Here is a 26051-nt window from a genome sequence, read left to right as displayed (position 1 = left end):
TCCTGTAGAGTTTATAGCCCGGGATTGCGGTATCCCACTGATTCTCCGCATTCCACCAGGTTTCCGTTATGCCCACTATGTCAATATTTTCCCTTGTCACCAGACATTCCAGTTCTCCCACCTTTGCTCGTAGACTTCGGGCATTCGCATAAAAGCATTTATACACGGAATGCCCCAGGATGGGCTGCTTATTCGCTCCTTTGTCCCCGCATCCTCTCATTGTGCCAAACCGTCTATCACATCCCATCTCCCTACCTTTCCCAATTTCTTCTCCTACCCTGCCTTTGTCTTGTTGTTCTCTAACCTCCCCATCCTCATCCCATAGGGATGAGGAGTCCCGAACCGGATGCCCCTCGGCTCCTGTCGGCCTTCCCCCAGGGATCAGTTTAAAAGCTGCTCTGCCACCTTTTTAATGTTATGCGCCAGCAGTCTGGTTCCATTCTGGTTCAAATGGAGCCCGTCCCTCTTGTACAGGCCCCGCTTGTCCCAAAACGTTCCCCAGTGCCTAACGAATCTAAACCCCTCCTCCCTACACCACCGTCTCATCCACGCATTGAGACCCCTGATCTCCGTCTGCCTAGCTGGCCCTGCACGTGGAACAGGTAGCACTTCAGAGAACGCTACCTTTGAGGTCCTGGCTTTCAGCTTCCTGCCTAAAAGCCTAAATTTGGCCTCCAGGACCTCCCAGCTACACTTGCCCACGTCGTTGGTGCCGACATGCACCACAGCCGCTACCTCTCCCCCAGCACTGTCTACCAGCCTGTTTGCTTCGCTTCCACAGCTCAAATACTGTATTAGCTTCAAGGGGGTGATTTTTATCTGGAAAATAGTGCAGGTGTGAGGGAGAAAGGTTAATGCCAGTCCCAATCCAGTCTGCATGCACACACACTCCCATGTGTAAGGCTGTTGTCAATTGTTTTTCAAAACTCAAATCTAAATGTACAAAAGTCAGCACAGGATTGCAGAGCAAATCAATGCAGTACACAGCAGACAAAGAACCTTATGTGGAACAGTGTGTGTGTGTAGTATTTCAGATGTCAACAGTGAACCTCTTGCTACTGTTGACTCTCTTATTTTCACACCAGGGATGACAGAGTGTAGAAGCTAACCTACGTGATTTTGTGGAAGAGTGCTAGCAGGTGTTTTCTCACTGCTTACAGTCCTTGGAAACTAGTCTGCATAATAAAAAAGGTTGCTTCAAGACTGCTTCCTCCCCCACTCTCTTCTTCCTCTCCTTACTAGAGGAGCTCTGTGGAATCAAGTTGCTCCATTTTCCATTCCCACAGTAGGATTATATGCATGTGGAGTATTCCCCTACACTGAAGTGAATAGAGTAGTGCTGCTCCAGGAGAGTTCCCTGCACACCTGAGTAATTTTCCCTTACCTTGAGGAGATCTCTCCTGATTGTCCCACCATCACAGGATGCAGCGCACGCACAGCTGCTTCAGTGCTGGAAAGTTGGACAGGATTGGTCCCTTGGTTTCTCAAGAAACTATTTTAGAAAGTGCCCTTGACATATAGATGTTCTGCTCTGATTTTTATTTTCTGTTTTTTTCCCCTGTTAAAAGTGAATAATGGAGTTGGATGAAGAAGTGAATGAAAACTTAAAAATGCAGTTCAAAGCTCTCCAGGAGTTGCAACAGAAGAGGATGCAAAATCTGATGGAGAAAAAGAGAGACAAACAGCAGAGTTTGAAAACCAGCGATGAAGAAAACCAAAATGAGATATTTGGAGTGCAGGATGATCTTGGCTTGTCCACTCTTGACAGTCCAGTGTTAAAGGAAGGCATTGGCATAAAGTAAAGAGCCAAACCTTATTTACTCCTCAGGAAAGTGAAGTGTGGGTGCAAATCTATAGGTGTGAATCTGGCACTGTGGCTGTGCACAGTTGGGCTACAGGAGTCACACACTGGTTTATCTAGCATCTGTAGCATGCTGTCAAAAGTGATCTCACTGTGAGGTTTCTGCACCATACCCTGCCAGATTCAAGATTTACAAGGCATACATAACCCTGCCCTGTTTCCTTACTTCTATGTATGTCTAACAGCTAATATGCAACAGCTAATCAGGCAAACACTTGTGTTGGGAGGGTAAGGTAAAACTCCCACTGGTTTAATTATAATTATCATTAATTCAGGAAAACATGGTAGTTAGTTTTTACATGATTAAAGACTTGAGGACTGAGTTGTCTTCTGTTGGATCAACATTTGAAATTGTTGCCAGGGTTAGATTGGAAGCAGCTTATAATAACAGTGTATCCCCACAGCCACCAAGCTTTTGTTTAGCTTGAACAAAAGCTAAATCATAGATATACAGATAAGTTAGCTGCCCTTGCACTGAATAGGAGAGCATGGGGGATGCTTATCTGCCAAGGAAGAGACAAACGTAGTCAAGCTGTGTTCCAAAACTGTCTCTTTGAAGTTTTCCTGCAGAAACAGTCCCAAGTGAGATAGGAACCAGGGACTGTCCACCTTGCGCTCCTGGCTACTGCGCTACTTTAACTACTAACCATTGATCACTCAATCATTTTCAGGGTTGCCTTGGCCTTTTCTAAAACCATCAGTGTGCTTGGTGCTTTATAGAATAAGGTGCATGCATGGCTCTGTGGACCACTGGGAAAGGAGTGGCTTATTTAATATGTGTTGCGCAAAATAGCATACAGAATTAATTGCTGAAGAATGTCATGATGGCCAACCAAGACCATAAAAACCATGACTGTTAATCCCATCTGCTGATTCTCCCCTCCACATCCGTCCCCTGCTCCCACAGGGTCGCAAGAGAAACGTGGGTTTGGGAATCCTGTGTTGACTTTGCAGAGTGGAGCTTTGCCCAAGGTCCATGCAACTGTATTTGTTCAGGCAGATGGTTTGCTACATTTGCCTCTCCTTCTGCTCCCTCTAGGCAGGGTAGGAACTGCAATGAAGAATTAGTTTTGCACTTCTCTTATTCTCTGGGACCAAAAGAGCCCAGATACCAAGCTTTATGCTGTATTCTTCGTTTTTAGGTTGCTCAAGGATGGAAACGAGCAGCTCCAGCAGCAACTCCGAGAGACTGTAGATGAAAATGGAAGGCTGTACAAACTGTTAAAGGAACGGGACTTTGAAATCAAGCAGCTCCAGAAGAAAATAGAGGAGGAAAGACTGGCCTTGATGGGTAAACTGAGATGCTCTTTTGGCAGACCACATCATCATCCTGATCTCTTTCAGGTTCCATGAGATGCAGCCGATGTAAGGGCCATATAGCAACAAGAGTCTCTTAAAGGGGTGCCTTTTCCCCTTCTCCAGGGATCAGCACATTCCTTCTCATCTGCAGGGACCATTCGTGTTGAGTCAAATCCATATATAAAAAATCCTTGTATAAATAGGCTGGGCTTGTATACTGTTCATCAAAAGGGTCTTAATTAACCAAGAGAACCCAGATTCTGCATTCCCAATAAGTTATGCAGAGTAAGGAATTTGACATAAGCATGATATGTTTGATAAGTTGTTTTCCCTGCAAAATTTTAGAACAGGGCATGATCTGCAAGAAGAAAATAATGATATCCTGTGAAGTGGGGAAAGGAACTCTTGGCCCTTGAGAAAGCATGGAGCAATGCAAGGCATTACGTATCTTTCATTGACTGCAAGAAGCCTCTCTTGCTGTCTTGCACTGCTTCCTTCCTTCTTCCTGGTACACCTTCCTGTGTATTGCACCTGTTCCTCTTTGTCTTCTTTTGCAGGGACGTCTGGCTTGGCAGGAGATGTTGCAGCTACTAAAATTGTCGAACTGGCCAAACAGAACCGTCACCTGACCGCTGAAATTGAAAGGGAGAAAGCCAAAGTGAAACGGCTGAACAACCAACTGAGAGAGCTGGAGAAAGGAGTGAGCATCTCTGTTGCTGGGGGTCATAGACCCAGAGTACTGAGAGGTGCCAAGTAGGTAAAAGAGGTGTTACCTCACCTGCTTTGCACCTCTTAACCCAGCCAGCAGTTGCCAGTAGCTCTTTGGCAAGCACCTCTTCTGCTCAGAACAACCCTTTGATTCTGTTGCCTCTGGTCAATTACTTGCTTTGGCTCTTGCTGTGAAGGTCAGACTACACATAACATTGACGTTCCATGTTTAGAGTAGTAGCTTGAGTAGTATGCTGATCCTTTTCCATCTGCACCCGGCATATGCAGTTGGATATGTGAGGTTTGCTTCTACTGTCACTTTCTGGGGCAGAGAGATGTTCTATAGCAGGGGTCAGGGGAAGAACCTAATATTTTCTGCTTGCTCTGTATGCAGAACCTCCCAGGTTCATCCCACCAGCACCTCCTGTTAAAAGGATCGTAGGTTGTGGGGCTGGGGAAGAGTCCTTGAGGAGCCAGTGACTTGGTATAAGGGACCTTCATATGGTCCTCTGATTCAGCAAACTGCTTGATCTGTCACTTGTCCTTCCCTGGATTTAACTGGAATAGTTCAAGCACTTCCCTCTACCTGTCAAGAAAGCTGAATTAGATGGACCTTTGGTCTGATCCAGTGGGGCTTTTCTTATGTTCTTATGACAAGCAGTCATGAGGCTTCAGGATTTCCATCTTCACCTTGGCAGCTATCCCTGCTGTCCCTTGGTGACATATCATGCAGACCAGACTGTGACTATATAGCATCTGTCTCCCATCTCTGCTTGTGCAACTGCTTGCCCCCTGGTTTCTGTTCCTTGCATTAGAAGTGCTCCAGCATAATTATAAGAACATAAGAACAGCCCCACTGGATCAGGCCATAGGCCCATCTAGTCCAGCTTCCTGCATCTCACCACAGCCCGCCAAATGCCCCAGGGCAGATAACAAGAGATAACAGATAACAAGATATCTGTTATCTTGTTATAACATATAACATAACATATAACAAGATATGGTAAGGCCACACCTAGAGTATTGTGTCCAGTTCTGGTCGCCGCATCTCAAAAAAGACATAGTGGAAATGGAAAAGGTGCAAAAGAGAGCGACTAAGATGATTACGGGGCTGGGGCACCTTCCTTATGAGGAAAGGCTACGGTGTTTGGGCCTCTTCAGCCTAGAAAAGAGGCGCCTGAGGGGGGACATGATTGAGACATACAAAATTATGCAGGGGATGGACAGAGTGGATAGGGAGATGCTCTTTACACTCTCACATAACACCAGAACGAGGGGACATCCACTAAAATTGAGTGTTGGGAGAGTTAGAACAGACAAAAGAAAATATTTCTTTACTCAGCATGTGGTTGGTCTGTGGAACTCCTTACCGCAGGATGTGGTGATGGCGTCTGGCCTGGACACCTTTAAAAGGGGATTGGACAAGTTTCTGGAGGAAAAATCCATCACGGGTTATAAGCCATGATGTGTATGTGCAACCTCCTGATTTTAGAAATGGGCTATGTCAGAATGCCAGGTGCAAGGGAGGGCACCAGGATGAGGTCTCTTGTTATCTGGTGTGCTCCCTGGGCATTTGGTGGGCGGCTGTGAGATACAGGAAGCTGGACTAGATGGGCCTATGGCCTGATCCAGTGGGGCTGTTCTTATGTTCTTATGCCTGGTAATTTAACCCACAGAGATTCTACGGTGGAGTCGGAGCCACCTTCAAGCTCTACTTTGCTAGATTCTATCCCTTCCTTAACATAAACAGTCACCCCACCTCCAACACGCCCCTGCCTGTCCCTCCTGTAGAGTTTATAGCCCAGTATTGCGGTATCCCACTGATTTTCCGCATTCCAACAGGTTTCCGTTATGCCCACTATGTCAATGTTTTCCCTTGTCACCAGACATTCCAGTTCTCCCATCTTTGCTCGAAGACTTTGGGCATTTGCATAAAAGCATTTGTACATGGAATGCCCCAGGATGGGCTACTTATTCGCTCCTTTGTCCCTGCATCCTCTCACTGTGCCAAACCGTCTATCACATCCCATCACGCTACCATTCCCAATTTCTTCTCCTACTCTGCCTTTGTCTTGTTGTTCTCTAACCTCCCCATCCTCGTCCCATAGGGATGAGGACTCCTGAACCGGATGCCCCTCAGCTCCTGTCGGCCTTCCCCAGGGATCGGTTTAAAAGCTGCTCTGCCACCTTTTTAATGTTATGCGCCAGCAGTCTGGTCCATTCTGGTTCAAGTGAAGCCCGTCCCTCTTGTACAGGCCCCACTTGTCCCAAAACATTCCCCAGTGCCTAACAAATCTAAACCCCTCCTCCCTACACCACCATCTCATCCACGCATTGAGACCCCTGATCTCTGCCTGCCTAGCTGACCCTGCACGTGGAACAGGTAGCACTTCAGAGAACGCTACCTTTGAGGTCCTGGCTTTCAGCTTCCTACCTAAAAGCCTAAATTTGGCCTCCAGGATCTCCCGGCTACACTTGCCCATGTCGTTGGTGCTGACATCCACCACAACCACTACCTCCTCCCCAGCATTGTCTACCAGCCTCTCTAGACGAGAAGTAATGTCTGCAACCTTCGCACCAGAGTTCAAATCTTCAGAGTTGCACAACAAACACATCACCTATGTTACAATTTGTGTATTTTATTTTGTAGTTGCAAATGTCCAACATGAGGCTGCAGTCATCCAGTGACAGAAGCAGTCATCCCACTCATAAAGTACCAGAAGCACCTCTGGTAAGAACTGACACTCTCTCTGCATAGATAAGGCAAAAGAAAAGATCAGTGGGTTGATTCTTTCGGTTGTGCCTTCAACTTACCTTCTTTGGACTGGCACCATCAGTTCTTGTATTTGAGAAGGGCTGTAGTTGGTCAGCTCCTTGGTGCTACCTCCATCAATAAAGTCCAGCTGGATTGTATCTTCTACTGGCTCTTAGGCCCAAATCCTAACCAACTTTCCAGGACTGGCATGGCTGTGCCAATGGGGCATGTGCCGTATCCTGGGGGGGGGGCTGTCAAGGGCGCCTCCTCAAGGTCAGGGAATGTTTGTTTCCTTACCTCAGAGCTGCATTGCCCTTACCTTGGTGCTGAAAAGTTGGTTACAATTGCACCTTTAAGCAACCAGAAAGATACTTGAAGGTGATCACAAGATTTAAGAGGCCTTGTTTTTGTGCTAAAAGAATCTCAGGATGCAATCCTAACCCCTTATGTTAGTGCTTTCCAGCACTGACATCAGGGCAATGCAGCTCTGAGGTAAGAGAACAAACATTCTCTTACTTTGAGGAAGCCTCAGTGAGTGACACCCAACTGCAGGATGCAGCACATGCCCCACTGGCACAGCTAAGCCAGTGCTGGAAAGCACTGGCATAAGGGGTTAGGATTGCGCCCTTAGTGATTTACAGTTTCTCATCATTGGCTTCCTGTGATCAGAGAGGCCAGGAACTGAACCAAGGACCTTTAGCGTACAAAGAATGTGCTGTGCCACTGAGCCATGGCCCTTCTCCAGGTCTTGGGGGTTTACTGTATCTGATACATGCCTTTGTTTTAACTGGAGATTCTGTTTTCATCAAACCACACTCCCTGTGTCTTAACTCCTGAGAGCCCAGAGATGAAAGCCTTGCAAGAAAAATTGACAGCTGCCAACTTCAAAGTGTCTGAATATCGAAACCAGCTCCAGACCACAAAACAGGAACTTAAGATGACACAGAAGGTAGGATTCTGCTTGTGATCTGTGCAATAATAACCAAGGTTTGGCTTCTGTACAGTAATAGTAGTGAAGCTGGAAGGGGCTATTTTTCTTTTGGTTGCCCTCCAACCAGTAGGTGTTCCTGGGTTGTCTGAAAGCCAAGTAGAAGTGATATCCATTGGCTGGAAGAAGTCTGCACCTGAATCACATAGTTTGAGGCCCGATTCCCATGTTAATGGATGCTGTAAAGTCACCACAGAATGATTTTACTGTGTCAGTATCACATGGTGATTATTTCTTATTAGTGCAGTCCTGCAGAATGATCACTGGCATCCAGGGAACACCTTGAGAACTGCCAGTCTGCTTGATGTGTTTGGGGGCACATTCATAAGAAAGATTTATCAGTGTGAAGTTGAAAATATTAGTCTAGCATGTCGAAAGGGGGCATGAAAATAAACCTGACGTGAAGGCTTGTTTCTAATTTGATCACGTAAGGTAGGGGGGATCATGCTAGAGGGGTGCAGAGCACTAAGTTTTACAGGGAGCTTCACTGCTGCGTGCAAGTGGCCCCTCCCTCTCCCCTTAGGAACCATTCCGGGCAGGGGAGCAAAACAGAGACGGAACATCTCCGTTTTGCTTCCATGGCCTGGAATGGGTCCAAAGGGGAGAGGGAGGGGCCACGTGCACACCGTGGTGAGACTTCCTGCAGAACTTAGTGCTTTGCTCTAGCTTAGTGGCTCTAGCTTAGTGCCACTGGTGGTTTGTTAATTGTGCGCTTTTGAACTGGAACGAGTGCTTCCCTCCCACTGCCCTATTTTGGTTTTGGTGGCATTGCCTTTGTTTTGTAACCAGGTGCCACTGTAGAACCGCCTACTTTAGAATCAGCTGCCTCATAGGAAGAGACCTTGCAGTGCCATAGTGAGACTTAGCAACAGGATAGACCCAGAGCCACCCCTTGAAAACTACTGTTCTGTCATTTTACTTTCTGTAGCAGTTGGAACAAACCTGTCCTGTTCCATTGTGTCAGATTGCACATGTTTTGACCAATGAACAACTATGGAGCTAAAAATGTGATGGAATGAGGGCCACAGGGAGTTTGCAGTACAAGTCTCCTTGTTGTTTGTTTCCCCACACATAAGTCTGCAGCTTTGGGGGGCAACTGGGTGTTAACTCCCTGTTCTTGTGCCCTTTACCTCCTGCACGCTTTCCTTTCTCCTCCAAAATTATAAATGGACAGCACAAGGTTTGGCAGGTGCCTGTTCCTGCAGCCTCTTTTCTTCTCCAAGCCCTTAAGGCAGTAGCATATCTATAGTGGGTGCAAAGAACTACTTTTTGTGGGGAACCTCACTGTGGCATGTAAGGGGCCCCTCCCTCTCCCCTTCGGAGTCGGGCATATGCCTCTGTTTTGTTCCTCCTGCTCCGAATGGCTCCGAGGGGGAGGGACCACTCGCAAGCTGCAGTGAGGCTCCCTACAAAACCTAGTGCTTTGCACCCCCTCTAGCTACACCCGCTCTAGCTACACCTTAAGGGACAATGCTAGATATTTGCATTTTACCATTACCTGTTTGCTCTTCTTTTTCCTTCCCTCACCTTCTAAGCCTATAAAAGGACATCGTTATTTTCCAGTGTTTCAGTATTGTTTGTTTGGGCATTCTTTATGTGTTGGCATTGTGGGTCATCTTTCAAAAACCACTTGAATACCCTTTGAAGCTTTCAATTACCCATACGGAATACACAAGGTACACAAACTCGAGGTAGGCATGTACAGAATTAGCCAGGATTAGCTGTCCTCTTGCTTAATATAGGAGCTGTTTTGTACAGTCTAGTGAGGCCTGACATCACGAATTGCTGGAGAAAGAGGGGAGCAGCTGTTCACATAGGCCTAGGTGGGTGTGTCGCATTTTCTTAGATGGACTTCTCCAGGTGTCTGTTGGGAAGCATGTTCTGCTGAACCTTGTGAAACCACTCCCAAGAAACCTTTGTGAAAATGGGGAGCCAGAAACTAACTCGGGCCCATTTAATGATCATCTGAAATATTTTAAGTAAGATTTTGATGCATTTCCTGCAGCACATATGAACTGAATTTTAAAAAATGTGACTCAAAACATGTAGGTCAATGTGGTCATAGCTGTCTTTCCCATTGTCAGCTTTTAACAAATGAAGTTGGAGAAGATGTCAGTATTCAAAATCTGTTGTCTACTCCTGGCAGCTGGCGTGGGCGGGCTCAGCAAATCCTCGTCCTACAAGGCAAGGTGAGTTGATGTTCAATTTTTCACCTCTCTTCTGCAGGAAAGAATGTTATCAAGGTCAGATTGACCAGTGTCTGATACCCAGGGTGTTCCCCCCCCTTTCCCTCTGGGATGTGGCTTTGTTCACTAATGTGAACTACTTACTCTGTAACCTTTCTACTGCTTCACCTACATCTGCCTCTGCTTGTGCCACACCTTAATACGTTGGAGATTGATTGATTGGCAACCAGATTGTTTTGGTAAGGTCTTTGTGCTTTGCATTGGTTTTCCCTTTAATTCTGCAAAGATGTTTTCAGTCTTTGTCTTCTTTTGGACCGAAGGGCTATCATATCTCTAGATGCCCCTTTGTATTCCACCTGTATGTATTGTTGAAGGCATCCTTGCATGGCCTTGCAATTGTAGGCTCATTTATACAGCATTGAATGCAACCCATGAACAGCATCAAGTGAGAGTCACATAGGCAGTTTTAAAGGCTGCATAGGTAGGTGGGAGGAGAATGCCAGACATCAGTGGCATAGCTAGAGGGGGTGCAAAGCACCACATTTTGCAGGGAGTCTTGCAGCATGCAATTGGCACTTTCCCCTTCCCTTCAGAGCCATTCTGGGCAGTGGGCGCAAAACGGAGGCTCCAAAGGGAGGGCTGCTTGCATACCATGGTGGGGCTCCCTGCAAAACTTGGTGCTTTGCACTCCCTCTGGTTACACCACTGCCAGACATTCTTCATTTACCCTTGCTTCCCTTCCAAAATGTGTGTGCATCTACATTTTTAAATGATTTTTTCCCCTCCCATTGAGGCTTCATGGCTGGAAGGAAATCCTGCTGGGAAAAAATGGTTTTAAAAAACGGTTTGGGTGGAAATGCATTGTCAGGGAGAAGGATTTTGTTTATTTTTTTAAGGGTTTGTGTCCTGCCTTTCCTTGTCAAAACAAGTTCAAAGCAGTATCATATTACAGCAAAATAAATATCACATTCAAATGACAGCAGCATAAGCTGATGCTGGTCTTCCACAGGAGCAGGGCCCCTTCACTGGGCTGAATGGTTCATTCTGTCCCATTGTTGGGTCTTCTGATTACACCAATGGGAGGAATTGAGAGGATTGTACTTTTCATTATCCTATGCTGCTTAGGATCACAACCTAACATCATGATGCTTTGCATGTTTACTCTCCAGTAGGTCCCACTATGTTCAGTATGGCTTTCTCCCAGGTAAGTGTGAGTAGGATTGCAGCCTTGTATTCACAGTGAAATAAGCCCCACTGAGCTCAGTAGGACTCACTTGAGAATAAGGGTAGGTCTTATGCTGGGAAAGTACTTTAAAGAAGGGAATCTAGATGCCCATCCTGCCACCTGTGGTCCATGTTGTATTCAACCCAGATGCATGGTTATTATGTCACTCCTTTCTGGTCAGATACTGCCCCGTGTTGCAAGAGGAGCATTTTGTATGCACCTGACCCTCTGGGTGTTCTTCACATTCTCCTCTAGGTCCGGGAGCTGGAGAACCAGTTGGGCCAGAGAAAAAGTGGGGTGTCTGAGAGCGGAGCATTAAGTGGCACAAACTCACGAAAAGAATCTGCCCAAGAGAAGAACCTGCAGCGCATAAAGAACTTGGAAAAAGAAAAGAAAGAAGCACTGGAAGTAAGGGTGAATCCAGCTTTCTTTTTTGGAGGGTGGGGCAGTAGGGTTTGGAAGCCAGGGCCGCTTAGGTTTCAGGCTGGTGGGCTGCATCAGAGCTCAAAGTGCTCTTGAGCGAATCTGTAGGCTGCTGTCATTCACATACAGCAACTGTTACCCTGCACATGCCCAATCTCGTCTGATCTTGGAAGCTAAGCAGGGTCAGACCTGGTTAGTACTTGGATGGGAGACCGCCTGGGAATACCGGGTGCTGTAGGCTTATACCATAGTCTTTCAAGACTGAAGGTTGCCAACCACACTGTCATTCACATAGAGGGTGAGCCAGAAATACACAGACACATTTCTATACAGAGCGGCAACTGACAGCTCCAGCACTTGAACAGGCAGAGCTTCCAGTCTGCTCCATTCTCATAGCTAAAAGGAATTGTCTCAAGTTTGTCAAAGTGACCAGTGGCCTCCAGTTTGTGTGGCTGACTCCCTGTCCCAGAAGAGAAGGTATTTTCTCTCCAGACTTATTCATACACCCACTGAAGCATACTTGGTCATCAGTCATCCCCAGGGTTGAGAGTGTTCTGCTTGTCAGATTCATCAGGTGTCATCATTTTCCTGCCTCTGAACAGGTGATTGCTGGCCTTTGTTGTAAGGCAGGCCTGCATATCCCATTACCTGCCAGGCCAAACAGAGCTTATCTGCCATGTATTAAAGCTTGCCAAGTGCTTAGCATCTCTCTGTTTGTGTTCTGAAGGCAAGTGGCAAAAACACAAAGTTTACTGATCTCCTGGTGGACTTCATGCACCTTAATGAATCACAAGCTTTGTAGTAAGGAATTGCCCTATATTTTAAGCCTCAACCTACATGTCATCTGCTTTTCTATGATTCTTTTCTCTGCAGTTTTTGTTTTAAATTCATAGTATCCCGTGGCAGGCTATGCCTAAGGGGAAAGCATAGCACTGGAAAAGGAGCTGCTTAATCCCTTTCCTGTTTGTAGCTCCTCAACTAAAAATTGCCCTCCAAGCTGCTTTTTCAACAACAGGAGTGTGAAGGGGAGTTAGAGAAACTCTCCCCCTCTGCAAGTGAAAAACCAATGCAGAAGGTGTGATTTTGAGCTGGGAAAGGGCCAGAAATTCAGCAGCCGCTCTTTACAAACCTTTATTTTGCTTAGAAGCAGATTGCCAGGTCTGGTGAGGCTGAAATCAAAATTGCAGAGAAAAGGACTGTGGATTTCTGCATAATGTATATTTGTCTCCTAGTCACGCTTGATACAAATGCAAAGCCTTGTGCTTTCTGCCATTGCAGAATATAAGGGAAATATTTTAATGCGCAATGACATACAACATCAATTTCACTTTCCATATTTGCTTACCTGCAGAAACTTACCAACGAACACAATACCCTCCAGAACGATCATGAGGATGTGAAGAAGAAGTTGGAGTCTTTCAGAGCAAGGAACAAAGTGTTGTCCAGTGAGGTGAAAAGTCTGAAGGAGCAAATCTCAACCCTACTGGACAAAGGAAAGCATGACGATGAACTTATTGATGCTTTACTGGTATGATCCGGGAGTGAAATTCCAGAGAGCTTCCAGTTTATAGATGTTTAAATTTCCAGAAAGTACAAAACACCTGTATTATTCTATAAGCACTGTGTAGTGCCAATCCCCCTCTATTGTCAGCAGGTGGTGTAGCCTTGCTGCAGAGGAAATAGCCCAGGTTAATAAAGGTTTTGCTTAAGTAGGATAAATGTGTGCCCAGAGTTGGAAACAGGAGTACACAGACCCCAGTAAGGACAGATAATTAGGAACCAAAAGAAAGAGCATGCTTGGTGAGAAGGTAGGGTAGTAGAAATTCCAGATCTGCAGCAGTGGAATGTTAAGGTGTAGCATAGCTGGAGGGGGTGCAAAGCACTAAGTTTTTCAGGGAGTCTCACTGCGGTGCGCAAGCAGCCCTTCCCCTTCAGTGTCAGGTGAATGCCTTTGTTTTGCTACCCCTGCCTGAAATGGCTCTGAAGAGGAGGGGCTGCTTGCATGCCGCTGTGAGGCTCCCTGCAAAGCTTAGTGCTTTGCAGCCACTCTAGATGCACCACCTGGCTGTGTGAGGTGCTGTGAATGCTTGGGGTTCAAGTGTATATGTTCATATTCATGCATCCCAACCCACATGCTGCTCAGTCTTTGGGTCATTGGTCCATATAGCACATCCAGTGGATATTGGCTTTCACAACAAATGAGATAAATTCATACACAACCATTTTTATTAGGGGATAAATGTACAAGAATAAGGAGAGGGGGGAAAAAACCAAATTTCAATTAAAAAGAAGCAGTAGTTTGAATGGTTAAATTACTGTTGTGGAGATACAGAAGCTTCTTAAGAAAGGGAAGGTGGGAAAAGAATAAGGGGGGCAAGGAGAAATGCTAGAGAGACAGAAACGAGAAGTTATTATAAGGGCACTGCACAGTGCAGGGCTAAAGGCCACAGTAACTGATCTGTATCAGCTTTGAATGGCTGTTGATGTTGTGACTGGTAAGGCAAGGATGCCCAATATTGAGGATTAATCCACAAAACGTTATTTAATTGTTTCAGAGCCCTAATGTGCATGCGTCTGTGGTGACAGCATAGGAAGAGCCCTGTTGTCGATCTGGTTCAGCATCCTGTTCCCGTGGTAGCCAATCAGATGCCCCTAGGAAGCCCACCAGCAGGCAACACCTGTCCCCCATTCAGTGCCCCTCAGCAACTGCTATTCACTGGAGCTCTGAACATGGAGGTTCTTAGCTCTCATAGTTCCTAGCCACTGAGAGCTGTCTTCCTTGATGAATAAGCGAGATACTGTCATTGCATTGTGTGATAGCAGTTCCATAAATACAGGTGTGAAGGCCTCCTTTTCCCTGTCCTGAAGTTTTTTACTGTGCAGGCATGTAACCCTTCTGAACGCCTTGTGACCCATTCGCGTTGAACATTCTGAAGCTGTGCTATGGAGATCCCCAGGCAACATGGATGCTTGGAATGAATAATATAATAATAATAAAACTTTATTTATATCCCACCCTTCTCCCCAAAGGGACCCAGGGCGGCTAACAACATATAAAAGAGATTAAAACATAATTTCACAAACAGATAAAAACATATTAAAAACACATTAGCAGAACCCATAAAAACAGTAGTCAGATAAAAGTCAGAATAAAAGAGCATAAAGCAGCAGAGGAATCAGGCCTGTAAAAAGCAACTAAAAGATGTATAAAAGATGTTAAAAAGGCCATGAAAGAAGGCTTGGTTAAACAACAAGGTCTTCAGGCCTCGCCAAAAAGTCTCAAGAGAGGGAGCCATTCTCAAGTCAGATGGATGGAATGGATCCATCTGATCTGTTGTGTAAGGCACATGACTTTGAGCGACTGGTCCCAGGAATCCATTCTGGCTATTGCATTTCTTCTATAGCGCAGAATCTTGCCTTACTCTAGTGCTCCAAACCTTGCAGGCCCCATTTAAGCAAGTTTGCTGCTAATGCTCCCTTCATGCACAATTAATGACTCCTGTGTATAAAGCTGAGCATCCCATATGCCTACCCTGTTTTGCCAGAGTCAGCAAAAGGAGATGCAAGTCATCTTGAAGAACCTGAGCCAGCAGGATGAGAGGAACAAGGAATGCCAACGGGGCATGGGGCAGCAGCTGAACATCGAGGTGCAGAAGCAGAACTGCCTTATAGAACAACTCAGGCAAATGGTGGCTGAGCGAGAAGCCAGGGTGAAAGAGTTGGAGGAGAAGGTCAGGCAGCTCATGTTGCAGGTAAGCCCAGTCAGACAAAGTTGGATAAGTTTGTCTGAGACCCCCAGATATGGTTGGTGCATACAAGCCCTTTCTTTCAATGAGGCAGGCCCTCTGGCAGAAAAGTCTGTGCGAGGGGCAGCTTCCTGGAACAAAAGCATCATATGCAGATATAGAAGCACAGCTCTGCTGGACCTCTGGACATGACTCAAGGGTTCTCAATCTGTGGATGGAACCCAAACCGTCACAACATTCTCCAAAGCATCAGTGAAGCTGCATGTGATGCAGAGCTGTGCCCTTTCATCCCTTGCAATAACTGGAACAAAAGTAGTCATGAAGGAAGGGGGAGACTTTCAAAATTGTCCCCAGGTGCAGGAATGAGCAGGAAAGGTGCATGTTTGTGTGATTGGAAGTGGACAGAAGGCTGGCAAGGAAAAAAAAGTTGAATAGCCCCTTCCTTCCCTGCCCATCCTCTGCTCAGTCTGAAGTTACTTGTGGCTGCTTTGCATTAAAACAGAAATCCACTGAAGGAACCTGTCAAGGAACTAGGGTGCCCTGCAGTTTGGCCCTCACAGTGGGTGCTGTGAGATAGTTAAGAGACAGAGTGTGCTGCATTAAGTGGGCTATGTATGCATAAATGGATAGAATACACTTTTACTTACTTACTTATTTTGTAAACTTATAACAATGTTTGAGTCTTATGAACACTCAAGGCGGCTTACAGTAATTAAAAATAGTAACAAACATAACCGCATAAGTAAAATTAAGTAATCACTGGAAATATAGGCACAAACAATTCTGATGAGCAAGCAAAATCGTAGACATTAATGAGGTGTGGCTGCACAAAAAGCTTACTGAGCAGCTGAAAACAAACAAAAACAATAGGTAGTAGTAGTAGCAGCAGTAGTAGTAGTAGTAACTTTTATTGTCATTATGCTACAGCACAACGAGGTTTATGCACCTTAGAGATACAAGCATAAATATATACTACAATTCCAACAATCACACTCTACACACTCACCCACACATTCTATACATCATGCATCATAATATAAAAACAGTATAACAGACCATAATGCCCAGTAGCATAGTAACAACTATATCACCTTATTCAACATAATTATGGCTGTGGGATAAAAACTGTTCAGGGGTCGTGTGGTGCTGCTCTAATAGTTCTGTATCGTCTACCCGAAGGCAACAATTCAAAGAACTTGTGAGGAAGTTGGAAGTTTACTGGAAGGGATGGAAGGGGTCTCTCAGAATACTATGTGACTTCTGCAGACAGCGAGATGTATAGATGTCCTCCAAAGCTGGTAGATGAAGGTTGATGATGTGCTGTGTGATCTTAATAATTCTCTGCAGAGCTTTTTTGTCCCCTGCAGAGCAATTTCCGTACCACCCCAAGATATCATAGGTTAGGACACTCTCAATGGTGCAACAATAGTAAGACACAAGCAGCTGCTGTGACAAATGTAACCTCCCAAGCTTCTTCAGAAAATATAACCGCTTTTGTGTCTTCTTTATCAACATGCTGGTGTTAATAGTCCATGAGAGGTCCTCTGTGACGTAAATACCTAAGAATTTGAAACTAGAAAATGTAAGAAAAGGAAGGAGGAGAGGTCAGCAAGAATGAGCAGAGATGAGTTAAACACAGTTGTCAGACAAGCTAAAGCTCAACCTGAGCTGAGGCTGGGGAGGGATGCTAAGAGCATTGGGGGGAAAAGGCTTTTCTAGGTGTGCTTGAAAGAAGAGGGAGGAAAAAGAAGATTTGCAGCTCAGTAAGGATAGTGAATGTTAGAGAAGGCAGGACAGCGCAACTCCTTTTGTGCCTCTGAAATACCCCAAGGGGGATCCATGTGCAACTCACAAACTGCCCAATCCTGTTCCTCTCCCCCACCAACATAACTCGCATTGCGCCAACGGAGGCTGCTTTACAGCAGTCACAAAGCAGTCTCCTCTGGCGCACACTTCAGGCCCAGTGGCAGGGAGGCCAGAGTAGCCTCCTGCATGCCAGCGGGCTCCACAAAGAACCGCTGGAGCAAGTAAACCTACTCAGGGGGTTGGAGTGATATAGGAGGGATCTGAATGGGGTGGGGTGGGCAGAACATGACAGTGACCACCTGCAATATCGCTGATGCAGGTCCGAGTTGACCCATAGTGGCTTCTGAGCCTTACCCCAGGACAAATGTCCCCTTAGCCCAAGGAGACAGACCTCCAGCAGCCAAAAATCCCCATGGAATACAGTGGTAGCTGTGCTGGCATCGCTGCCTGGGAATTAAGTAGGATTGAGCTGAAAATTAGTGTGGGTGGTGAGGGTTCAGAGCTGGAGTTGGAGATTGTCCCAATCTTCAGAAAGGGGGGGGGGAGGATCCAAGAAACTACAGGCTGACCAACCTGACTGATAACCATGTCGTGATTGGGCGTGTGTGCTTCAAACGGGGGCAGCACAGCGCAGCATCCCATAAGTTTTACGAGGAACAATAAGAACATCAGAACACTGCTGGATTCCATTTATTTTCAGTGACTCATTTCTTTGTACAGCAGTTGTCCTCAGATAGCATGTGTAAAACTTGTGACACCCCCTGCAGCCATTATCTGTGGGGAGGGCCATAGTTAGTGGTGAAGCATGTGTTTTATATTGAAAGATCCTAGGTTCAGTCCCCAGCACCTCCAGTTAAAAAGACCTCAGGTGATTGGATTGAGGAAGACCCCTGCCTGAGCCCCAGCGAATCAGAGTAGACAGTTCAGGGTTGGATGAACTCAGTCTGCTGTTTTAACCTGCATTTGCCTTTTATGGATATTTTTGGGTGGAACAGTACATGTTGCTTGTTTGTTTTGACATCCCCCCCCCCAATCGATATGCTCTGGGTGAAGTGGGTTAAGTTCCTCTTAGTCTGTCTACCAGTGTTTGAAGGCTTGCACAACTTGTGACCCACCAAGCACAATGCATCTGCCAGTCATGTAACAGACTGCCAGGCACCTCGTGTTTTCACTGCCTGCTCAGGGCTGCAAAATCAACAGTGGTGTCAAGAGCTTGGCAGGCCACATCATATGGTTGGCCGGCTGTATTGGGCTTGGTGGGTCACAGGTTTTTCAGACCCACCCTCGCACCCTGACCAGCACAACATATACAGGACAAAACTGGAGAAGGAGGCTCTTCCTCTCTCTGTCCTTACCCACTTGACAAGACACAAGAGAATAATTCAAAGGGAGCTTCCCCCACATGGCTGCTGTTTGAGAAGCCTCAGAAACCAGCAGATGTCTGGACAGAGTGTTGAGTCATTAGAAAGAACATGAGGCTTCGGTGTGCGGGTCAAATCCCAAATTGCTGGATTCATTTTTTTTAAGTTTTCAAGAAATTAGCCATTAACCCGTGTAGTTCATAAACCAGCATGCCTCTCACTATTTAAGGTGCAGGAAACTGCACAGATCTCTCTGAAACTACCAGCAAAATCTCCTGACTAGGTTCAAGTAAGAACCTCTGAGTTACCTTAATGGTTTTATTCTTGTGCTCAGATGTGGCCAGATGAATGACTGGGGAGGGGGGTTGCAGAATGAAACTGGGTAGTGGTGGTGTCAGCTGGAGCACCTTGTAGTTCCCAAGAACCCTCTCTCAGTCCTTTGAAAGCAAAGAGGAGGTAGAAAATCAGCCCCATATGAGGTCTAATTTGGTTGCTGTTTTATGCCAGCGTCATCTTAATCAAACAGAGGAAAGCGGCTCAGATTCCACTTCTACACTGTCTACAGAGTCTTTAGACGAGGAGAATTGTTCTGCAGCATCCAGGAAGAGTGACGGCTTCTGGAAGAAAAGCTCTGCACAGTAAGAAAACTGTATTGGATGACTTTTAGTTAATTTCTCATCAACCTGAAGTTTTAAGGGGACCTGGCAGCTTGTTCACAGATTATAAAAATAATTAAAGGGCCCAATCCGAAAAAGGAGATGAACCAGCATAAATCTCTTGCGCTGGCCCAGAGGTGTTGCAAATGTGCCGTAAGGTTTGCACCACCAAGTGAGGAGGAAGCCCAGCCCAAGTCCCGCAAGACTGGCGTAGGCCTGCTCCGGCTGAGTCAGGCTGGTGTGGGATTCTGGAATATGGGGAGAGGGTGGGAAGGAGGCATTCTGGGACAGGGGTAGGGCAGGCAGCAGACAGGCCCATGGGCAGGTGGGCCGCGATTGAGCGGGGGTGAGGCCAGGATCCAGCACTTGTGCCAGATCCTAACCCTGGTCCCAGGCAGCCCGGAGCAGCTCCAGGTTGTTCGGATCTGCACCACCTTGTTAGTGGAGTAGTCCCACTGGGGCTTCTGCAGCATTACTCAGGATAAGGGGAATGAATTCGCCTTGCCCCGGGCTGAGCCGCAGGCAGCCCCAACCCAGGCAGCCTGCCTGCTCCAGGGTAGGTTAGAATTGGGCTGGAAGTCCATTAGCAGGTAAACATTTGTCCTGGAACACAAATAAGGACTTTGGGGCCAGTGTATTTGGGAAGTATGGTTTGCAGCCGGCTCTCTTCTCATTAATCAGGAGTGTGTTCGCAATGCAAATTGTCTGCTGCCTGTCATCACAGAAGGAGGGATTCCAGGCTTCACACAGCAACTCAGATAGATTCTGACTGTGCAAGGCAATCTTTTGTCAAGAGGAAAATGCTCATGGCTTCTGCTAAGTGCATGATTGATCTCCCATCTCTAGCAATGGCTCAGATGCAAGACTCAGGAATGGAATTTGCCACATTTTTCCCAACTGAGGTTCTGTGTTTTAACAGCTGACTGCTGGGCAGGAGCTCCCTGCAGCTTTCTCTCTCATTGTTATCTTCATACTGGAGAAACAGTTTGCTTTCTGTTGTGCAGGAAGCACAAAAGCCTTGCCGGGGAGAAAGGTAGCCACTCTCTAGATGTGAGAGGGCTCTTCCCCAGTTCAGATACAGGCTTCTTATCCTGCGTTGACAACCTTTGACCAGGCAGGGCATTTCAAGGAGTCTCTTGACCATGCTCCCCTGTTCACTTTTCAGATCATTTGGTCACTGTGTGCCTTGATGGAATTCCTTGCAAACCAGAGAGACACGAGTCTCAGTATGGTTCGGCCTGGCTTCTTTCAGTCTGACAGAGAAGCCAGCCGGCGGTCACTTATTCAGGCTCAGATTAATTGTTTGAACATCTAATAAAATCTGAAGCGGAAGGGATTGCTGTCCCAAGGCAACAGGTTATCCGAGATTTGCTTTCACTTGCATTGGGCTGACGTTAGTTTTCACCAGAGGGCAGTCATGTCATTTACTGCTTATTACCAGGACATAATTAGACAGTTCAAATATTTTCATTGGCCGAATTCTCACCCTGTGGGCTGTACCACTTTAAGAGGCCCCCCTCCACTGCAGGATGCAGGACATGCCCTGTTGGCACAGCTCCATCAGTACTGGAAAGTTGGATTGGAATGGGCCCTAAGGCTGCAGTCCTAAACACACTTTACTGGGAATAAACCACACTTCTACTGAGCAGACAGGCATAGGATTGTGCTGTTAATGTTCTTTCATCCAAGCATATTCCCTACACTTAGAAAACTAGCATGTCAGGGAGCAATTCTAGCCTTATCATCATCTGCTTTGTATGGAGGAACATTCAGTCCTCTCAGTCCCCAGCTGCAGTCTGAAGTTGTGCAGCACCGTCACAGGCTTTCCACCTCACTGAGGACTGGGCAGTAGAGTCTAGGCCCAGTTAGTCACTTCCAGACACCTTTAGTTTTGCATCAGTGCAATGAGATCTGTAAATAAGCCAATGTCCTTGCATCAGAGCCTTCTGCTCGCTCCCCAGATAAGTGGTAGCGTGCACAGATGATAGAGACTATTGTAGACAGGTCTTTAATGCTTTATCTTTCCCAGGATGGTGTCTAAAATGGGGCACACTCTTGTGAACTCTGCAGCAACATCATCACCAACCATTTCCTCTCCTGGAAGGTATGTTCAATCCCTTTGTGGTAGCTCAGTGGTTGAAACTGTATTTGGAGTGTAGTGTGGGGTTTCTTCTCCTCCCCATCCTCCAAGTCCATCTGATCCTTTCTAGACAATGCACCAAATTGAGGGAATCAAATGCTGCTGCCCATGCTCTAAAACAGGGGTCTCCAAACTTTTTGGCCAGAGGGCTGCATCAAATATCTGGCATGGTGAGGAGGACCGGAAAAAAAAAATTTAAATATAAAATTTATATAAGTAAATTAGAGATGGAACTTAGATGAGTGAATAAATGAATGAATGGGCTCATTCATTCAACCTCTAGCCCTCAGAACACCCTCCAGACACTATCAGAGCACAGTTCTGGTCATGTTCAGTTGTGTGGGCCAGAGGCTTTCAGGGGACAAGAGGTTGGCCACAAGCCGGAAAGAGGCTTGCTGTGGGCTGCATCTGGCCCCCAGGCCGGGATTTGGAGACCCCTGCTCTAAAATAACCTCTCCTGAGCCCAGGAAATAGAGTGGAGCATAACTGTAGTAAACAAACAAGCCAGAGGGCTAGCCCAGATGGCCAGATTTCAGGTAGGGGCAAAGCCCTTCTCTCCACCTCATTTTACAACATGATAGCTGACTGAGCACCTTGCTTTGGTCATGAGGAGGTTGGCAGGAGCCTTCTTGACTCAGAGAGGCTCAAGGCCAATTTGCAGGTCCAAACCGGCATATGTGGGTCAACTAGGTGGGTGCAGAATCCCTCCACCTATATTTGCAACCAGCTATGGCTAGTGCCCTCCAAAAGCAGTGATGCTCCACCCACCCACTTAAGCCCCTCCCACTTACCCCCACTCTGGCTCCTTGCATCCAACCCAAGCACAAAAGTACATCATGTGTCAGCTACATTTGCTGGTTCTCTTTGCACTGATATTCTGTAATTAAAAGCGGAAGCACAACACTGTACAAGTGAACCAGCGAGTTTGTTTTGATCCTGGAATAATAAACCATCCTGTGCATCGTTCAATCCCTGCAGCACACAAGGCATAGTTTATGGACAAACTTTGATGGTGGTTAATAATAATAATAATAATAATAATAATAATAATAATAATAATAATAAAACTTTATTTCTATCCCGCCCTTCTCCCCAAAGGGACCCAGGGGTGAGACAAATTTGATAGGGATATTAGATCAATGATAGTCCAATGACACCTCCAGATTCAGAGACAATATATGCCATTGAACAGCACTTACTGGGTGTGGGGATCGGGGAACAGCAGGACTAGAGCTGTTGCCTCAAGCCTTGTTTGTTAGGTTACCAGAGGCTGATGGCTGGAAACAGGATATGAGGTTAGGCGACCCTTTGCCCTGATCCCAAAGGGCTTTTGTTTTGCTGGGCGACATACCTTCAGTCACCAAAGTTGACCTAACTGCTTCACCTTCTTCTGCTCTTCAGGATTGCTGAGGCTGATGCCCCTGCTGATATTAAAACTCTGAAGATCGAGATCACAGAATACAAGGTTCTCTGCCAGGCCGTGCAAGTGGAACGGGACAGGTTGATAGAGCTGGTTACCACCTTGCAGAAAAGGTGAAGGAAGTTCTGGAGTGGAAAACATCATGCTCCTTTGGAACAGGCCACCATTTCCCCCTTTTCCAAGCCACTCATGCCTTTGAAAACCAGAAAGCTATCAGGGTAGGAGGGCTTGTCTGTTTCCAAGCAGAAAAGACTGGTGCTTAGTAAGTCTGTGCCTGTGAAAGGATTGGCAGCACTGAGGAGAGAGCGTGAGCAGTGAGGACTAGCGATACCTGCAAGTGTTATGAAAGGAGGTATTTTGGGTTATTATAGTTGCGTGAAGCAAATGAGCAGAAGGAAAATAGTGGCTAGCTCCAGAGAAACGTGGGCAGGCACTAATGGAAGAGCACATACAATGCTGTGCCAGGGAGATTCCATAGCAACCTTCATGCTCCTACTTGTGCATAAGCATTTTTGGATTCTCTTTCAAGTTCTTCATGCAATACTTTAGTGTGGGATGTTAAGAAGGCCTTCAAAGAACAGAAGATGCCTTCTGTATGCTGTTCCAACCTGCTGACACTCTCAATGTGCAAGGATGTCAGTCACTGTATCTCCTAGTTGAGAAGGGAGGAGCAGAGGGTCTGCGTGTAATATGTGTGCAGGTGTTGTGGAGAGAGTTTTTAGCATAAAAAGCACCACATTCTTTCTAGCAATGACATTTAAAAATATTAATTCTCTGAATCCTTCTGTTCTGAATGCCAGGGTGGATGAAAGCATGAGTAAGGTTTGGGAAGCTGAAAAGAAGTTTGAGGATCACCAGCGCAAATACATTGTTCTGGAGCAGCAGTTTGAAAAAGTGAGGCAGGAGGCCGGGAAGAACAGCAGTGCACCAAAAGCGTCCTCCAAAAGCAGAGCAGGTGACCTGGCTGGGAGAATCCAGAGAAGGGATGTTGTCCCAGACCTTGCGTGGAGCATTTCTGCTGGTGTCCATGGGTGGTGTGAGAGAGCAAGCCTGTAGCAGCGTATAGGATGAGCTCCTGCACACTATGAATCGCAACCACTTGCCTTTTGACTGGTTACAGCTAGGCAAATCTGTAAAAGCCAGTGTAAAGCCAGCCCATGGGCCCTTGTTCCTCTTACTTGGCCCAAGGAATGGTGCTGGGGGTTAGGAGTCCAGCCTGATTGAAGCTGCAAAGCACAGTCACCTGGATTCTGGCCAGAACCGAGTCCACCGTGTTTTGGCAGGCCAAGCATCCTAGGGTCTGACTGAAGCACAGCTGAGGTGCTTGGCTTCCTGCTTCCATCTCTCCCTGGTGGTTCGGCCTGGGTCAGAGAGCACTGTGTGCATTCTCTCTTCTGTTCCAAAGTCTCATAAGCTCACAGCCTGGTTCCCTTAAAGCCCACTGAGACCTTGAAATCAGGGCCCATATACCCTGAGGTGGAAGGGAACCAAAATTCAATTTTCCACACTGGAGAAGTTCTAAACAATTATTTTGTATTTGAATTTGGTGGGTATGAATGTTGGAAACAAACACCTGAAATGTGGAGAGAATTATGTGTCAGTCTTCCCGGTTAAGAGCAAGTTCTGTATCTACAGTTCCAACTCTCAGCTCAAGTGCTGGTGATAGGAAAGATCAGTCATCAGCTCAGCTCTCCGAAGTGCCACTGGACTCCCAAATAGAAGAACTGTCCACAAGGTAGGAATCCCTGTCGTCGTCCCCCCCATTGCCACCATTGTTCCTTGACAGTTTGAGAGAGAGCAAATGTCCAGCCCTCAGAGTTGGGAAAGAACCTGAAAATGAGGGTGAGAGTAGACACGTATGCAGATGTGTGCATTTGACCCTTGATTTGTGTGTGTGTATGCACAAAACTGGAATCCCAGGAGATGTTTTTTAGGTTATAAATAGGGTGCAGGAAGCTTGAACAGTACTGAGTGTGGAAGGGCTAAGTGCTCCGATTAGCTTGTTGCCATCGCTGTCCAGAATGACTCTGATAGTGAGTGGGAGGGCTGCTTACACGACACATTGTGGCACCTGCAATACTTACCGTGCTGCCCCCTGTAGCTACACTACTGCTAATGCCCCTACCGCCCCCCCCCCAATGGTTTCAGGCCATTCTGCTCCAACTCCCCAGCTCTATTGGTAAAACAAATCAAGGGTCAAAAGACAGCTGGAGGAGGGAGGAACTGTCTGGATGCAGTATCCAGTGGGGGTGGACGCCACCTTGGAGAGCTTTCAAGAGAAAAAACCCATTCATGGAGGCGAGGTCTGTCAAGGGCTATGATCGATTTGAACTGTTTATTTACTGCCTTTGTTTGCTTTCTGGGGACCACCAGAGCAGCTTACAGAAGCACTGAAACAAAGCAAACCATCTGAATCAATAGCAAACAACAAAAGCAACTTAGGAGTAGAGTAGAAGCACAAGAACAAGTGCCACAAACAGTCAGGTGCAGCCTTGCACATGTCAGGACTGACTAGAGTCTGAACAGAACAAACGTGTCTTCACAGTCCAGTTGAAGACCAGCAGCGGTGGGGCTGGCTGGGCCTCATGGTGGAGGGAATGCCACAGTCTGCCTGTTGCTACCTGTTGTTCCCCCACTAAGATTCCTAGAGAAGAGCACACTCCATTTTCACTTGTGTCAGACTGACCATTTGTCTCCATGCAGGCTGGCCATCCAAATGGATGAGAACAGAGACCTGAAGAGTGCTTTGCAGACTGCCATGAAGGCGAAGGAGGAAGACTTCCGGGTGTACCAGGAGACAGTGGAGCAGGTGAAGGAGATCTTCCTGCACGCTCTGAGGCAGCAGAAGCAGGACAAGAACTGAACCAAGCCCGCCTGAAGAGCCTTCTCAGGGGAGGGGGCTTATCAGGGATCATACTGCACTTGGGATATTGCGGTTACCTATTGCCAGGTTTTTCACCCCACTTGAATGATGATACTTATTTAAATACTTTCAGGAGGGCGAAAGAACCACAGCTAGTCTTGATCCTGTTGAAGACGCTAATGCTGTAGCAAACTCTTGCCTGCAAGAGACACAAAGAGGTCAGCTCTTCTCGTGTATAATGACGTACATGTAACTGTACTCGATGGGACGTCAGGCCTGCATTTTTAATGCAACCCTAGAATCTATGCAAGCTGCATTTGAGACAGAGAGGGACCAGCTTATGCACCTGCCATGCTCCTTGAAAGAAGGAATCTTTAATAAGGGCATTTTTTATCACTCTTTATAAAGTCATGGCAAGATGAAAGGTTCCTGTCAGAACATGTGTTACTTCTGTTGTGCTCGCAGTTTGAAGGTGAATCAAACAGGCAAGACAGCGTGAGATTTGCAATTTTTAACAAAGAAAGAAGATAATTTTAATATTGATAAAAGCATAAAATATTACCCAAAAATGGAAAACATGAGTCCCTCCCCACAGTCCCACAATCTGAAACAAT

General features: G+C 46.5%; 1 protein-coding gene and 1 pseudogene across 1 annotated transcript; both read left to right on the top strand.

The window, feature by feature from the left end:
- Window positions 1-1574: 1574 nt before the first annotated feature.
- Window positions 1575-25522, top strand: CCDC13 (coiled-coil domain containing 13). Its single transcript, XM_066629091.1, has 15 exons — window positions 1575-1798; window positions 3004-3152; window positions 3718-3860; window positions 6519-6599; window positions 7462-7572; window positions 9696-9800; window positions 11278-11430; window positions 12797-12973; window positions 14991-15197; window positions 18866-18996; window positions 21044-21118; window positions 22556-22687; window positions 23375-23529; window positions 24210-24309; window positions 25278-25522. Exons 1-15 carry the CDS (start codon window positions 1575-1577, stop codon window positions 25435-25437), a joined length of 2103 nt encoding a protein of 700 aa, XP_066485188.1. The 3' UTR covers window positions 25438-25522.
- LOC136654658 (5S ribosomal RNA) lies at window positions 11567-11686 on the top strand (annotated as a pseudogene).
- Window positions 25523-26051: the final 529 nt, after the last annotated feature.

Source organism: Tiliqua scincoides, chromosome 5 (assembly GCF_035046505.1).
Source record: "Tiliqua scincoides isolate rTilSci1 chromosome 5, rTilSci1.hap2, whole genome shotgun sequence".
Lineage (NCBI taxonomy): Eukaryota > Metazoa > Chordata > Lepidosauria > Squamata > Scincidae > Tiliqua > Tiliqua scincoides.
The sequence above is the reverse complement of the archived record's forward strand: the minus strand, read 5'-3'. Positions and strand labels throughout refer to the sequence as shown.